Source organism: Protobothrops mucrosquamatus, unplaced genomic scaffold, assembly GCF_001527695.2.
Source record: "Protobothrops mucrosquamatus isolate PMUCROS unplaced genomic scaffold, P.Mucros_1.0 scaffold339, whole genome shotgun sequence".
Taxonomy (NCBI): domain Eukaryota; kingdom Metazoa; phylum Chordata; class Lepidosauria; order Squamata; family Viperidae; genus Protobothrops; species Protobothrops mucrosquamatus.
Window position 1 is genome coordinate 230,030 of NW_015386676.1, and position 18,604 is coordinate 248,633.

The 18,604-nt window shown below is 35.4% G+C and overlaps 1 protein-coding gene across 5 annotated transcripts in view; it reads right to left on the reverse strand.

The window, feature by feature from the left end:
- CACNB2 (calcium voltage-gated channel auxiliary subunit beta 2) overlaps positions 1 to 18,604 on the reverse strand; it is a 181,657-nt gene that overhangs the window by 70,575 nt on the left and 92,478 nt on the right. For 3 of the 5 annotated variants that reach the window (XM_015815375.1, XM_015815377.1, XM_015815374.1), the window contains exon 3: positions 1,906 to 2,025. In XM_015815375.1, coding sequence (XP_015670861.1) covers positions 1,906 to 2,025 — 120 coding nt within the window. Of the gene's footprint in view, positions 1 to 1,905; positions 2,026 to 2,771; positions 2,841 to 18,604 lie in introns of those variants that run through there. The other 2 variants (XM_015815378.1, XM_015815376.1) reach the window with 1 other exon arrangement.

Here is an 18,604-nt window from a genome sequence, read left to right on the forward strand (position 1 = left end):
TCCTTCCTTCCTCCCCCCTTCAATCTCCTTCCTTCTCCATCTCCTTCCTTTCCCCTTCAATCTTCCTTTCTTCCTTCCATCTCCATCTCCATCCCTTCCACTTCAATCTCTTTCTCCTTCTTTCCTTCCTTTTCCCTTCAATCTCCTTCCTTCTCCATCTCCTTCCTTTCCCCTTCAATCTTCCTTCCTTCTCTCTCTCCCAACATTTTTGAGCAAGGAAGAGTAAGCTTCTCCAGAGAGCATTGCTATATTGTTTTTGTGATTAATCACTATGCTTTAATTATGTTCAATTCGTAACAATGAAAATACACCCCGCATATCAGATATTTACATTACTTCATAACAGTAGCAAAATTACAGTTATGAAGTAGCAACGAAAATAATTTTATGGTTGGGGGTCACCACAACATGAGGAACTATATTAAAGGATCGCAGCATTAGGAAGGTTGAGAACCACTGATGTAGATGTTAAAAAGAAGTGGTGAAAGTCTGAGCCCTGTGACATCCTACAAAGGATGAGATCCAGCCTCTTGATTGGGACCTGTTTTAAAGAAAGGAGCTGAACCAGCTCTCTATTGTGCTGCTCAGCACCGTCACCCATAGCCACCCCAAAAGGATACTATGATCGATGTATCAAAAGCTACTGAAGGTCAAGGACAGCCAGGATGAATGCAGTACCCTCATCCTACTCTTGAAAGAGACTATCCACAAGCATGACCAATGCAGTTTCTATCCTATAATTCAGCCTGAAACGCGACTGAAAGAGGTCCAAATAATCCATTTCATCCAGGACCTTATATCACTCTAGTATTAGTGATATAGTTTGTTTGCATTTCATTTTATAAGTCTCAATTATAAGTCTATCTGATTAGGGAAATCAGTTTTAAAACAAAAACTTAGTTGCTTTTGAAGATAAACAGGAATAAGGAAAAATTCAAGGAATATTCAGAAAAGTATAGCCATTTTTCAGAAATAGTAAGAATGAGATTAGTAATGTAGATGGGAAGTAAAAGGAAGGAAACATAGAGATAGGAAATTAGGTAATAATAACAGAATAAATGATGTATTAATTTCTCTTTTTGCTAAAAAAAAAAAAAAGCATGCACATGGTAGTCCTGTACAATCCAAAATTCCCAAATATTATAAATATTAATTCATTATATTTGGGCGCTGTCCAACTTTGAATTGACTCTGGGTGGTGTACAATTAAACAGAATAAAAATATAATGCAATAATTAAATAAAAGAAATAAAAAAGAAGAACAAGTGCAGATCAATCCATACACATTCAAGCAGGGACCAAACCCTCTTATCCCAAGAGAATAGCCAGATTTTTAAGACTTTCCAGAACATCATCAGGCAGGAGCCACATGCCATCAGGGGAATCTCATTCTAGAGGACAGGTGCCACAACAGCAAAGGCACCTTCTGAGTCCCAATGACATTGTTTAACTGTAGGAATCGGAATTTCATTAGCCCTGTTGTACTGAACCATTCATATCTGCCTATGTCTAGAATATGTTGCTATAATGAATAACTTTTTAATAGTTTTTTTTTCTAACATGCAATGTTTAAATACTTTGCAAAGTATTGTAAGAGAATTTTGGTTACATTTTGCAAACTACTTATTTTGTTATTTCTCCATAGGAAATAAAACAGAGAATAGTTCTCTTTGAGACAGTAATTTGCATCATGTGAGAAGCAGTAATCAACCCTCTTCTCTCAAATATATATTGTGATGTAACAGAGAGAACAATTCATTCACAACTACTGTGCAATTTGTATGTGATGGTAACCTTTGTGATTTACCTTTTTATACAGATAAGAAAGATGCCATCAAAAATTAATCAGGTAATTATCTTATTAGAACAATCATTCCCCTGAATCACCCCCACCCCATCTCTTACTTTTGCTTTTTCCAGCTGTGTCTGGGCCTGTCGTTCAGCCTCTCTCCGCACCGCCTCTCTGTCCTCCTCAAGAGACACATCTGAATCAGACGGACGGCTGGTGTAGGAGTCCGCTGAACCCTGAGCAAAAGAGAGATTTAAAAATACAATTATTATTTTGTTTAAAAAATGTTTTTAGGGGCTTCTTTTTCATAACCAGCAGAAAATCCTGCTCTTTTGTTTTTTTTAACTGCAGTAACTGCAGTTAGCCTCCATAAGAAATTAATGCATAGGAACAGTTTTAATTCTGAAGCCATTCTGAAAACCAGTGTTCATTGTCCAGAATTATGCTTACTCTTTTGTCCTTCCTTTTACTCAGCAAATGATTTTTGCTCTGCAAAGATAGGTTCTGTGGAATAGTATCAATGGTGCACTGCAGGCTAAAGGATGTCCAGCTGTTTCAAGAATAGGTTTATATCAGCAAAGTAGAAGCAAGGCAATTTGACTCTGATCCTTGAAAAGGATTGTAACTTCAGCTATGAGCTACTGATAATATCTTAACTAAAAAATAGCTCTTCAAATGATATCCCTTTTCCTTTAGGAAATAACGTCTCAAATCTGTCTCAACCATTCAGCAAAAACAGAAAGGATTTCAAATCAAATTGTGGCTGAGAATATGTCTGCAGTCAAGGTAATAACCAACCACAGGTGACGATGCCAAATATCTACATAAACAACATATATCTTTGATTCTATCCCCATCTCTTCCTGCTACAGTCAGAGGAATTAAAACCTGCTAATTCAAACAGAATAGAAGATGCAAGCAGTGCTTCCCCCAGCCCAGCTGCAATGCAAAATATGCCAGCAAATTGAAATGTATAGCTTACACAGATATCTGAATTCTTCAGCCGTCCGCCTTTGGCTCTTTTCAGAAGCCTGATCCAAGTGGCCTTCATTAGCCAACCAGCTTAGTTATCGTCTGCAGCTGCAGAACCCAGCACTGTTTCTCATACATGTGAATACTGAACACCGCAGAATCACAGTTCTTTGCACATCCATTCTCCGCTGCAAGACCTTTCTTTTCAGCTTAACAACCTCTCTATGTCTCTATTCTAATGTAAGTAAATTCTTAATTTGTCATGCCACCAAAATACACAAGATGTTTTATTAATTTGGGAGAAAAATCAAAACCAAGTATATACTAAGAGATATAGTATCACACTGATATAATCAGCATACATAAACAGACTGATTTTAAAAAATGCTTTGTCCTTTGGTGCATGCATTTCTGAATTTACTTCATTGTTCTTCCCCCCTCACCTCCTTTACTGTGTAAATGCAATGTTTACAAAAGAATCTTTACAAACCCCATGCAAAATGTAACATTTAAAAGTGCAAACTTCATTTCGTCTCTTCAGAGCTTGAGTGTATTTGGGGGGGGGGGGCAGTGTTTAGAAGCTTTTTACAGAACTGGGCATGCTCCATACATACAGCCATTTACGTAGATGCTCACATCACACTGTGTTGCCAGTCTATGTCAGATTACCATTTTACATCCCAAGAGTAAACTGCTGAAAAGCAATACTGTTTTTAGAAAACAGTATTACCTAATACAGTATGTTATTCTTTGCTATATATTTGAGAATTTTGTTTGTGTTACACAGTTCTCTATTCAATTTCAAAAACAGAATCATATTGTAAAGACCATCTCAAATTACTCTCACTGTTTTCATTTGATTAACATCTGATACAAATATTAGTAACACTATATATGTTATCAATATTTTATTTTTATCTAAAAAAAGGACAGCACATGCCTCACCACAATATATTAAGGAATATATACTGAAGGATAATAACTGGTTTCACAGGTATATTGGACACTACAATGCTGAATATGAATGACATGGTAAGTCTCCTATTACCGCTTTCATACCTATCATCCATTACTACTACTATTAGTAGTAACATTAGTATATCTCAGAGCAAGGAGTCTACTATTCTGAAAGTCATAGATTTTAGAGTTGATAAAGAGATTAAAGAATGCTTTCTACACCAGTTGTGTATTTAGAAATCTAAGACAATGCCTGTCTCATTTCATAGATTCATAATAGTAATTTGTATTCCATTCCAGTTATCTCTGTGCCTTGAATAATACTAGTTTAGATTAAAAACCTATGTGTCTTCAGGTTACAACCACAATGGTGATTGCCATCTCTAAGGCATGCAGTCACCTGATGCAGCACTTTATAATAATTGTAACAACAGTTCTGGTCCCTATTGTAACCTAAGAAGTACCTACACAGAGTTTCATAAAGAGTCTTAGCAGGCTTTAGTGTTTTAGACTTTAGAATTTTAATATATACTAAAACAGACATGTGTGTGTGTGTGTGTGGGGGGGGGGGAGAGAGAGAGAGAGAATTAATTAATTAATTAATTAATTCTAGTGGTCTTCAGATCCTGTTAAATCAAATATTTACAGTAACTGTCACAATTTATACCATATCAATAACATAATTACACAAATGATGTAAACTGTTGCAAATTGTGTAAATTTAGATTTAATAAATATACCACCAATTTACTACATGAAGGCTTTATTGTAATTCAATTTGTGAAAATTGTGGGAAGTCTGGCAAACAAGGACTTATTTCATAAATAGCAATTCAACCCATCTTCTTGATTAACACATTATAAAGAAGGCTGGGAAATTCCTATTACTGTTTCCAGTACTTACCCTAGACAAGTATTAAATATACTTATATAAATCTGTGTTGTTCTTTCCTGATCATGTTATCTACATGGAATTTGAGAGGACTCAAGCCAATATTTATTAATTTTTATTTGATAATACATAAAATACACCTGTTCTAAAATGGCTACCCTGAGATATGTACATTAATTTTGCTTCACTACAGTAGGGAGTACAAGCTTAAATTGTCAGCATAGTGTACATTTTATCTTGGCTGTACTTACTACATCTGGCTACATTATCTCTTTATATCATTTTTCATTTCTCTTTTAATGTGTTAGATGTTGTTTTTATGTGCCTGACATGATGCTCTCTTGATATTTAATAATGTACCATAGCCTCCATCTTAGCGTGAAGACATTCTGATAAACACATCCTCACCTCCTGCAAGAATTAATTTGGGCTGAAGTAACATGTTTTGGTGGAGCAGGTTTATATTTGTTCTTATAAGATCTTTGACCTGGAGTTCTAATTATCAATCTTACATCCGGTTATTTTTATGTCAGGGCACACTGCATATCTGTAGAGTTTTGTTCTACTTTAAGTGACAAGGAATCTGTTTGATCTTCAAGACAATTCCTCATAATCTTAGCTGATTATACCCCGTCCTCTATCTGTTTTTTAACTCACATTTTTTATCTACTTAGCTTGAGTCCTTTGTTTCACATACCCAGAAATTCTATCCCATGATAAATTTACCCACTGTATCTAAGAACTAGTTCCACATACAATTTTGATTTTATTCCTAATCCTTTACAAGCTTTTTCCTGTAGTGGAAATTAAATTGTTTTGTGAACTGTTAGTTTTAAAATTAATGCTTGTAGTGGTCAAAAAGAGTATCTAGAAATGTTTGCTATCTTAAGATAATACAACAATTTACTTTGCCATGTCATCAGGAAAGAATACAAAAGAACATTACTATGGTGGTTATATAATTAAAAACAGTTTACAAATTGCGGTTAATTTCTTTAACAAATCCCTTTTATTCCTGAGCAATACAAATAATTATTAAATTTTAACTGTTTGATATAACTTGCCTATCTTTAGAATATTATTAACTTGCCTGTGACTGCACATTACAATTAAAACATTTTCCTCCTTTAAATCATAAACCAAACTGACTCTAGAATGAAGGCTTACAATAAAAACATGTAAACTAATTGTTTAAAATAAAATTTATCATTATTCTTTAAACCCTGGAATTAAGAAATAACACAATACCAATTAAAAAGTAAATTATAAGTAAAGAATACAAACAATTCACTATGGCAAGTGAAATCTCTCAAGCTTTTATCCATGTCTCAATAGAAGACTCTATAATTGCAGGTTTCAATATATCCCAATAATTGATAATGACTAATATGTCATTATCTTGGCTACCTCAGATTTTTTTTTCCTTGGAACAGTTGATTAAAACACTTCTTCTGTTGAAGACTGCTTTAAATGAGTCTAATTTGTCATAATTTCTAATAACAGTTTCCATGCAAACACTACTCGTTTTTGAACAAAAATTTGGAACTCTTGCAGAAAATCATCTATGCTCCAATGGTAATATGTACAAATGTACATCCAATCCTACATTTAGTTATACTGAATAGCAAGAAATTAATATGAAGCATTCCATAAATTGCCAGCAATTAAGTAGCATCCATTAAGCCATATTCATGTTCCAGTGCAAACTGTTTTTATACCTGCTGAATAGTATTTTATATTTATATTCATAACCAAGATGATTTACATTAATTTAGCCAAATTAGAAAAAAAGAATAAACTAATCAATATAGAAAAGATAAAGATGCATGTTTTCACATTTTAATGCATATGCTGCAATAACTTACATATTACAAATACAAATAGTTTCAAAGGCTTAAGGACCCTGAAAGAAATCATCTACATCCAATCCATTCAACATTTGAAAGGTTAGTATTGCAATGAAAAGTTGAACAATTCACAGAAGCATTCTGCAAGTAAATCAATTTGTCTTTCAAGATAGTGAGGCCGTCTGGACAATTGTCTGTTTTAATCATCTCAGGTGTAGTCTACTGCAACACTTTCTACATAGAGGTGCCTTGAAGGCTGGTCTTCAGGATGGGCTGTTTTGGGCATGTATGGTATGTTATATTCTGCTCTGTGAACTGCACTGGTTAGCAGCAAATGGAATTTAGGGTTGCAGGATCCAATCTGGGTTGATCAATAGGACCAGAGATTTTGTCTTCCGAACTTTCAGGCTCATATTGGAACTTGTTTATAGCAGTGTGTGTGCTTTGGGCTGTTCTATGTGTGGTAACCTCTAGTCCCAGTGACTGATCCAGACTGGATCCTGCAACATTATCTGGGGACATGTATATTTGCTTTCATTCAGAATTTAAGAAGCTCATTATCATCTATGAAGCTTTATGAGATATCTCCTGGCTTTTCAAGAGATCACTGGACATATTATGATTGTTCATCCTTTTTGACAGTTTTAGGTTCCACTGAAAAAATATTATCACTTAACAAAAGCTTGCTCTATCATTATATCTCTGGGGGTATCTATTCTGCTGTCATGTAAACAAGGTCTTAAAACCTGGGTGTTCCTCAGGTTGGATCATGTCAGTGGTGGGTCTTATATAAAAATGCAGCATACTAAGAGGGTGCTGGTTTTTCCTTTTTAAGAATGATTCATTATGTTAATTTTGTTTTAATACTGCTGTTAATTTTGTACCGAATATTCTTAATATAGTATACTGCTGAGAGTCGCTATAGATTTAGACAGCTTTATAAATTTAAATTAAATTATTCTCAAAACCTGGGACAATTGCCAACACACAGTTGAAAGGAAGATAAAAATATATAAAATATTTTTTATAATCTCTTGTTATGTTTTTGCTTGGAATTAGGAATACAACAATACAGGACATGGGTAGTCTAATGAAAATTATGGGTAGTCTAATGAAAATTATGATTCTTAATAAGGGACAGGGCAGAGGAATTGATTCAACTCTGTCTCCAGGATAAAACCATGATATGGAGGTTTATTGGAAAGTGTATACAGTTGCACTATTTCCCAGACCCTCATTTAATTCATGCAATGTCATAAGGAGAAAGATTATGCTTAAAACTAAAATTCTGGAATGGTGAGATTTCTCTACATTCAATAAAATAAAAATATTTTTTTTAAAAAAACTTTTCTACAGGTCATTGATCTTCAAATAATTTTATTAATCATATAAATTTGAAATATCTTTCAAAGTCATAGTTACCAAAGTTATAGAAATGATGTATTCTAAGATAATCTTCTAAACATAAAATATATAAGGATGGATATGTATTATAAATAACTTGAATATTTTATGGGTATTTCCCACAAGCCAAAAAGAGCTAAAATTATACCAAAAGAAACACAATGAGAAGGTGACTTCCTCTCTACATGTAATGATAAAATTACTGTTTGTTATTGTTTCATTGTTTTGCAAATACTAGGTTTGTATGGCAAAAAGAGAAGTTGCTATTTAGTTTGATGAATACTATAATTTAAATTTCTACCATTGTGTTTCTAAATTACATTACTGAAATTTAGAATTAATGTTTTACTGTAGTTGTAATTAACATTTAAACTTAAAGAAACCTCCTAATTTTTTTGTCACATTTCCAGCTGTACTTTGACATATAGTGATTCAAATAATTGCTTGTGTGGGATAACTCTATGAAAATATTTCTTTCTCAGTGGAGACACATTTCAAAAGACACTCATCACCATTAACTCAACCCCAGTCAAAAAAACTTACAAGCTTAGAGAAAAAAATGCCTGGGAGAAAAGTTACAAGAAAAACAAACTATTATTACAGAGAATTCTGTTAGTCTACCACAAATTGTGCAAAGACAACAATTTCCTAGTGAGTAGAAAATATGGAGGAATTCAGAATATATCATTGATATAAGATCCTCTTCATATCTATCATATTTAGGCTTAGAAAAAATCTAGAAGCAATTTATGCATGTAACAATGTTCTGAGTGGTAACCAAATTGAAGACACCAATTGTTTAATTTTTCCACAATCTAGATTTTAGGCTATCTTTAAGATTTCAAGCACCAGCTTGAAATTCAGCATAATGATCTGGGATATTATGGAAGTCCAAATCTTCAGATCAGCTTCTTTAATATAGAAGCAAAGACAGAATCTTGCAGAATACCGTATATGAAAACTTAAAAAAATAGCTCTATAAACATGAGTTCTGGTACTGTATTAAAATGCTGACCTACATTCTCTTTTTAAATATACATAAGAAAATAGTTATAACATTTTGTAGTTTATTCCCTCCCATTTCTCCAGCTGCCAAAACTCTAAACATATTTTTATATATAATAGAAATAATTATTATTAAGACCAAATATCATTTATACTTCAAGATTTAATATTACACATTTTCAAGAAATATTTTTAAATTGTTTCTTTTCCTCTTAAAAATGTAAAATTGCTCCTACAACTCAAACATTTCCCCAAATTTTACAATTTATCAATGCCATCTTTGCACATACATTCACAGCTTACCCTTTCATAATCTTCGTCATAAAGGTACATTATTTTTGCCTTATACAGTTTCACATCACTTAATGGATTGCTTTCTGTTGCATTTCTTTACTCTTCTCTTAGTGATTTACCATATAATTTTCAAAAACTGGGATAAAGCAACTCCAACTCTTCCCACACTCAAAAAGTTTTTTAAAATATTATTCCACTCTATAAAAACAAAAGGTCTTGCTGTAAAGCAGCTAAGGGACTGCGGATTTGGCAAGCTGCACCAGTAAAAACCATAAAGAAAAGCAGCCACACAGATATGTTATCTTAATCTAGTACTATAAGTAGAACCCTACAGTTTAAGCACACAGATAGGATATTCAAGTCTCTTGTTAATTTAATGCTTCTTTGCTGATTGGCTGGCAGAATGGACGGATATAGATATAAAAGAGCATGCATGCTAGTCTTTCAACAAAACATTATTTCACACCACTGTGGCAATAGAACTTTTCTTTCCATACTGAGACTATACATACATAAATAAACAAACACCCATATGAACAAACAGAAGGTTATAGCATTTGGAGCAAGGGTCAAAAGCAATCCCCACAAACTTTAAATGCTTCAAAGCTGACTGACTGCCCATTATATTTTATCCCAGAAAAAAGGTATCAGAGATTTGGAGCATTCTTATTTATAACAGAACATTACTATACATACACTACATGTATATTTTAAAAGTTATACCAGAATTACTTTTAATATGTCAAAGTTGAAGGAATGACTCTACTGATCACTAAGGATAATCAAATAGCTGCACCAATAGGAGGGAGGGTTGAATGAAATCTGAACATTTTATAGATAATGCTGAACAGAAATATAGAAATCTTGACCTATATCTGGAATAGTGTCTGATATTTAACCAAACAAGACAAGTGGCTGTTAATTTAGAAGCTAATCAATTTTCAGATAATTTCAAATTTAGGTTCAAATGGGGTGCTATTACATCAAATGGGATGATACTCCCTTGGAAGGGTGTATAATATAGGAACTCCTTGAACTAGTTATGCAGAGTTTTATTTATGAACATTCTGTAAAATGTAGTTAACTGGCAACAATCATTCACACTCTCATCAGCTATCAACATGACCTATGGTAATATAGTCGACATGGGATTACCCTTCAAGAACTCCCAACATTTCATCCAGTGCAGGTAAAGACGCTGAGCTTGTCAGCTAGAAAGCTCACAGTCCAGGTTTGAGACCCAAGTGATGGGTGAGCTCCCGTTACTTGCCTCACCTCCTGCTCACCTAGTAGTTCAAAAGTATGCAAATTTGAGTAGATAAATAGGAACCACTTTGGTGTGAAAGTAACAGCATTCTATGCACTTCATGTGTAGCCATGCTGACCACATGACTACGGAAGTATTTTCATACAACTCTGGCTCCCTTGGCTAAGAAATGGAGATGAGCACTGTCCCCTAGAATCAAACATGACTAGACAGGGGAAACCTTTACCAATAAAGGAGAATATTTGTAGTTCAGGAATGACATCAGAGGTCCTTGGTGTTTTCTGAGCTTACTTGTTTACTTGCAGATGTTCCATTACCCAAACTAGGTAACAGTGATATTACCTAGTTTGGGTAATGAAATGTCTGCAAGAAAACAAGCAAGCTTAGAGAACACCAAAGAGCCCTCATATCAACCCTGAGCTACAATATTCCCCTTTATTAGTACCACATATGGGCATCAAACATTTCAGACAGCATGCAAATGGGAAAAAGTTTCTACCAAAGAACAACTTTTCTTCCTGCATGAATGCCTACAATAGCATGCCCTCCCTACCAGTTTCAAGTACAACCCTCCAATCAACTACACAGCTGGATGGAAAATAGCCCAAGAAAGTGGATGAAAAATGATACAGCTCATGATCAGATACACACCTCAGATTAAACAAATATCTGCACACCATAGCAAATTTCAAAGAACAGTTGGACAGACCATCACACCAGAGCACAAGAAGAGACTGGCCATTACCATCATGAATACCACAGACATGCTGGAAAAAGAAAAACCAAATTGCAAAACAAACTCCTCAAACTCAATTCCAGAACCAAAGAACACAAGAGCCAGAATGGCTGGTCAATATGTCCAACCACCAACTATCCATTGCAAAACACAGGATCCTACAAAAAGGATTAGCGCTGATGCTGTTACCTAGTTTGGGTAATGAAACATCTGCAAAAAACCAAGCAAACTCATAAACCTTTATCTTTATGTTCTTACAGAACTTCCCAAATTGTCATACAAAATATGGTAGGAAAGAACAACACTCATGATATGCACATGTGGGAATCACATTCCACCTGAAATTTACCTCAGCCTCTACCATGATCAAATTTTAACAAAAAAAAAACAACCTTCCCCAATGCCTTGAACTAGAGTAGATGATGGATCTCTTGCAATCTTTTGTCTATTAGATTGTGTTTGTTTTTCCAGATTTTTATTTTTGGGTTATACATATTTACTTGTTTTATTTTGTAAGCCACACAGAATTGGGACAGACTGGGGCAGGCTATAAATTCCAATTTCTCCCTCCCATTTATTTCTACAATAAGCAAGTTTTGTTGTAGAGTCACTATTTAAAAAATAAATTCTTTTAAAATTCATTTGAAAACCCACAAAACAATAAAAAGTAAAACATCAAAATTAAAAATGTCACAAGAAGATCCTCAATAATTTCCTTTTTGATTCAAATAAATGAGCTATGAATGCTTTGCATGTTGCTAAAACTCAACTGGATAAATTGGAATCCTTTTCCTAATTTGAACTTTACAACTCATGGAGGACTGTTCTTTCCTTTTCATAAAAAATAGGCTATAGTAAAGTAGCATGTCATATCCACTGCTTGAAATTATTATAGCCAATTCCTCACCTTCCTAGGAAGGATTTAAAAATGTGTCCTTAAGAATCAGTAACCTAAATACTGAATGGTAATCATTTGGTTTTACTTTATTTACTATTGCACTGCATGCAGTAATTAAAATCCCACATCTATTTCAGAAAAAGTGATGGATAGCACTGAGATGTTATGCAAGTATTTATCTTTTGCTTTTTTCAATAGATGAAAAAATGTTCAGTTTGGTTTGGTATTTATTTAAATATTGTTACTTCTGCTTTCATTGAAATCAACACAATGTGTTAAATGTAGTGTTACTTTACTTGAGGGAAGTGAACATCTTTAAGCTTTCCTGTTATACATCTTGCTGTACTTTATCCACTGCACTTTAAATGGCATTTTGCTGGTCACTAGGAAGTTCAACTCCAGAAATAGATATTTTCCATCTTATCAGTGACAGAATGACAGAGTAAGTCCCTACCCTGTCAATCCTTCTCTGGACACCTTCTCCTTTGTATGCAGCACTAACTGTATTTTAAGCATAGCTATGTTACTTACGATGTCTTCCCTAATAACTAAAATGCACGTCCACAAGAATGAAATAAAAACCTGCTGAAAGTATTATGTGCATAAATTCATTCCTCTCTGCATCAACACCTACTGAATATGACCTGTTGGCATAATTTTTACAAGCATAGTTTTCTTGAGAGAACACAGGATGTGACAGCTGCTACTGAAAATCTTTTCCCTAGTGTTTTATTTCCTCTTTTCATTACTTCATGCATTTTAATCACTTATGGCGATTCTAAGAGCAAAGCCATTTATATTTAATAATGATTTTTATTGTACTTTTTATTTAATACATTATTCATAATTTTCTTTGCAAATGTCAATTAATAAACCATTGAGATATGTACTATGTTGTTTTTATTTTTCTCATTATAATGTTCATCATATACCTATATTTCTTAAATAGTTTCTTGAATATATTATATTATAATAATAATCTCCCATTGATTTCAATGGACTTAGCCTCTAAATATGTGAAAATCTGGATCCAACCTTATGTTTATTAGAAAAAAATGCTAAGAGAGTTAGTTGGTACATAGTGTACAGTGGCTAAAGCATCAGGTTGGAAACCAGAAGCGTTCTAGTCCTTTCTTAGGCATGACGCCAGCTGGGTATCCTTGGGCCAGTTATTCTCTGCTTAAGAAATAAGGTGATGACGAGCAACCTCTGCGAATGTTGTCAAGAAAATTGCATGTGTTTTTCAGGCAATTGCCAACAGTGACTCAACGGCACAAAAAAAGTATTTATTTTTAATATTTGTAGATGGTTCAGAAAGATGTAATAGTTCTGAACAACAGTGTGAGGTCTTATCGGACTTGAAGGGCCACATTCCTCCTGCACCTCCCAAGAGATCATCACAAGACTGACCATACCCTGATGTGAAAGCTAGTCAAAAGAATCCAGATAATTTGATTAATTCATATCTTGAAGTCCTTAGTAAACCATGGGATACCATAGATTATAGTCAGAAGTTTTTTGAATGACTCCCTATTTCGTATATTTCTTATATACCTACAGTCTGTTTCTTAAAGCCCTTTCTTATAACTAAACTTTGAAATGGAAATATGCAGATAGAAATATAGTATATGCTAAGGAGAACAGAGGGCAAAACATGACCAAATTTACTGTACATTTCTTAATTAATAAGCACTAAAATAACAAACCATCCGGGTTTTTGAGCATGCAAGATCTAGTCCATTTTCAAGTAGCAGATCATGGCATCCGGCCCTCTCAATTCCTGGCAAATAGATGGGGAAGAAATGGAGGTAGTGATAGATTTTATCTTCCTGGGCTCCAGGATCACCACAGATGGGGACTGCAGCTAAGAAATTAAAAGACGCTTGCTCCTGGGGAGGAAAGCTATGGCAAATCTAGACAGCATACTAAAAAGCAGAGATATCACCCTGCCAACAAAAGTACGTATAGTCAAGGCCATGGTTTTCCCAGTTGCAATGTATAGCTGTGAAAGCTGGACTATAAGAAAGGCTGAGTGCCAAAGAATTGAGGCCTTTGAACTATGGTGCTGGAGAAGACTCCTGCGAATCCCCTGGACTGCAAGGCGGTCAAACTGGTCAGTCCTAGAGGAGATCAACCCTGACTGCTCTTTAGAAGGCCAGATCTTGAAGTTGAAACTCAAGCCACCTAATGAGAAGGAAGGACTCACTGGAGAAGAGCCTAATGCTGGGAAAGATTGAGGGCAACAGAAGAAAGGGATGACAGAGAATGAGGTAGCTGGGTGGAGTCACTGAAGCAGTAGGCGTGAGCTTAAATGGACTCCAGAAGATGGTAGAGCAGGGCTTTTCAACTGGTAGTATGGATACCACTTGTGGTACTTTGCCACGTGGTAGGTGGTACACGACTGCTAGCCAAGTGTAGCAGGGGAAGGGAATGAGCCTAAGCGACCCAAGCCTAGGGAGAGGCAGCTGCAGCTGCATGACTGTCTGGGCTTGGCAGAAGCCCCAGGATCCGGCAGGGCTCAAGCTGATTGGCGCTTCCAGAAGCAGCTTGGAGCTGGAGGTGAACTGAAGAAAAAGGTGGGGAAAGAGAGAGGCTATAAAAGAACGTGGTTTGGGTGGAGGAAGGGAAAAAGACAACAGGAAAGGTTTAATCCTTTGAACAATGTAATTAGTTTTACCTCCTTTAATTGAGTCTGTCTATGACTTTTAGAAAATTTTCTTTGAAGGTAAACAGGCTTAATTTAAAGCTAAAGCTTTTCACAATTGCTGGAGACTTTCAGTCTAGGATTGCAACATTGTGCCACGTGACATGCCTGAGGCAGCTTAAAAAGGAAAAAAACGGAGTTTGTGTTTCTTTATTTTATTTTCTTGCTTTGCACTTGATTCCTGTGTCTTTAAGAGTACAGGGAAGGGATTAGGGGGGTGCATTCTTACTACACTGTGGAAGAGCTCAGAAGGGAGAGAGAAAGAAGGACCAACCAGCTAGCTCAGGAGTCTACAAACTGAGCAACTTTAAGACCTGAAGAATTGTGTGAGTTGAAGTCCACAAGTCTTAAAAGTGCCAAGTTTGAACTAGCTGGTAGTGGTGCATATTAATAAACATGGATAAATTCATCATACATTTGTCAATGCAAAGGGAAAGGGATTCAGCAAAGGAACAGCCACCAAAGAAATTAAAACATGTACTTTTTTCTTTTTTTCTACAGTTTGTAATATTTTATTAGATTATAGAATAAAATACAAAAATACAAAAGCAAATAGTAGGACACAGTGGGGAGAAAAAAGGGGGGGAAAGTAAGGGGGAGAAGGGAAAAAGAACATACTTCCTCTGTTGCAGTAGAAGGAAGCATTAACATTGAACCTCAACTTTTTACTTTTCCATAATATTATAAACTAGCCATTTCTATAACAACAAATGAATCTAATCAGTAAAACCCAAAATCTCCCCCCTTTTTTTAGTCATCAAGTTTTTGACATCTTGCTAAGCACTGGTGGTACTCAAACATTGTCATGTCCTAAAAGTGGTACAATCTGTGAAAAGGTTAAAAAGCCCTGTGGTAGAGGACAGGAAGGCCTGGAGGGACGTTGTCCATGGGGTCACGATGGATCGGATACAACTTCGCAACTAACAACAACAATGCAATCAGAAAGAGGATAGTGCTTTTTTTCTTTATGAATGAATATACACTAATCACACACAGACACATACATACATTTTAAGACAGAGACAAGAGATATATAAGATACACAACTTTTATATATGTGGATATAACAAAACTGTATTTATAAGAATAACTGAATTATTATTCTCATTGCTTCTTTCTATCTATACTGAACATAATATGAATATCAATACCCACAGGCAAAGTTCAGGCATAAATTTCATGCAATGAACTCTGCTTATAACTTCTATAGAGAAAAATGTGCATTCACGTATGCATCATATGCAATCATTTTAAAACATAGGCACTGGAACGCTTTACAGAACAATCATATTACTGAGGCAAAGAGGCTTTTTATATGTGGACAAGAAAGGTACTGTATCTTGTCACACAGAACTAATGATCATCACTTACTGCCAAAACTATTAAAACCTTGTATGTACTTTATTGTTACAATCTCATCTACCCCAAAAACAATTTTTTTCCATTGACTTTACAATAGTACACAGAAAATTTTTGATTCGTAGAAAAGGATGAAGTAGAAAAAATACCATTTCCCTCTTTAGACTGGGAGACTATCCCAGTTTTTGTAGCTTCCTCACATATTTCATAAAGAAAAAAGCAATAGCTTCCCCTCCCCCAACTGTATATGCAATACTTTAAGTACATCCTGAAAAGAGTAAAGGACGTGCATGCATATAAACCTAAGAATTTCTTCACTTTAGTGCTGGTTACTTAAGGAACACATTTTCTCCCCTCTTTTGCCCTGTCTACACTTTATTTATACTAATGCTGATCTCTAATTTTAGAGCTTTGATTAAGAGGTGTATAGAAAGAGTAAAGAGAGCAAGAAGAAGGGTAGTTAAATCTGAAGTTTCTTCATATACTTAAACGTAAATTTGTACTTTTCCTTCTGGCATGTATTGTGTTCTGCTTAGCGCCTCAGTTTTCTGCTATAACTCTCATTTTAACAAATAAACATTTATTTACACATGCACAGATTGTGATGTTTTTTCTCTTGGAGCATCTCTCAATTGCTTTGATCACATAGATTTTTTTTCAGCCATGTCTATTCTATTTATTTAAATGTATTAATTATATATGCTGCCCATCTTCCCAACAGAGAGACTCTGGATTGCTTATAGAACAATGTTGCATTGAGCTGGCTAAAGATTACTGCACTTGTAATGGCTATGTATCATGAGGACAAGAGGCTAGGAAAAAGCTGGGGTGTTATCAATAAATTTATATTAGTCTCTCTCTCTCTCTCTCTCTCTCTCTCTCTCTCTCTGTGTGTGTGTGTGTGTATGTGTGTGTGTGTGTGTGTGTATTGTATAACACACCATAAGAAACTTCCCAGAAACCAATAGGGTTAGGACCGGCGTTATCTCGAAAGGGCATGTTCCATGACAGAAAAGACTTTCCACTAGGTCTCTCCTGCCAGACCTATTAAGTCAGGTAGATAGAACTGGGGAGAGGTGATCCCTCAAAACTCCTGGTCCATGAATCCTGTAAGAAACTGGCAACCAACACAGCTCACAAAGCAGAGGTGCAAAATATGCAGTTCATGGAGCTTAGATAATAATAATAATAATAATAATAATAATAATAATAATAATAATAATAATAATAATAATAATAATAATAATAATAATAATAATAAAGTTGGAAGGGACCTTGGAGGTCATCGAGTCCAACCCCCTGCTCAGGCAGGAACCCTACACCATTTCAGACAAATGGCTGTCCAGTCTCTTCTTAAAAACTTCCAGTGTTGGAGCATTCACCGCTTCTGGAGGCAGGTTGTTCCATTGGTTAATTGTTCTAACTGTCAGGAAGTTTCTCCTTAGTTCTAGTTGCTTCTCTCCTTGATCAGTTTCCACCCATTGCTTCTCATCCTGCCTTCAGGCGCCTTGGAGAATAGCTTGACTCCCTCTTCTTTGTGGCAGCCCCTGAGATATTGGAACACTACTATCATATCCCCCCTCGTCCTTCTCTTCGTTAAACTAGACATACCCAATTCCAGCAACCGTTCCTTATATGTTTTAGCCTCCAGTCCCCTAATCATCTTTGTTGCTCTTCTCTGTACTCTTTCTAGAGTCTCAGCATCTTTTTCACATCATGGTGACCAAAACTGGATGCAGTATTCCAAGTGTGGCCTTACTAAGGCATTGTAAAGTAGTATTAATACTTCACGTGATCTTGATTCTATCCCTCTGTTAATGCAGCCCAGCACTGTGTTGGCTTTTTTGGCAGCTGCAGCACACTGCTGGCTCATATTTAAGTGATTGTCCACTAGGATTCCGAGATACCTCTCACAGTTACTACTATTGAGCAAGGTACCCCCTATACTATACCTGTACATTTGGTTTTTCTTTTTTTGCATTTTGCACTTGTTGAAGAGCTAGATACTCTTCCCTGTAGTTCCTGTTGCCGTCCCATTCTGGAAGTGATTAGGACATGAATATCTTGAGAGTAGAGCTTCCTGATCCAGGAGTAGGCATAATATGAAGCTGTGGAAAGAGCCCCTTGGCCATAATTGTCACCTGAACAGAAGTCATGTGTCCAGAAGAACCTCAGATTACATCCTGGATCTGTTTGAGGAAGTGCAACCACTTCTAACACCAAATGGTGAATCTCCAGGTACAAAAGGCCGCCAAACCCAAAGCCACTCTGTCTTATCAGGGTTTAATTGAAGCTATTCTTCAAGGCTCCTATAATCTCCAGGCACTGAAAGAGAACATCAACACTATCACGTAGTTCACAAGAGGTGAAGATATACAGCTACAGACAAAAAATTAGCTAAATTGGCCAATCTGAGAACTTTTTTACAGGGGTGTTTTAACAAATTTTTAGGGGGATCCAGGGTGGGTGGGAGGGGGGGGG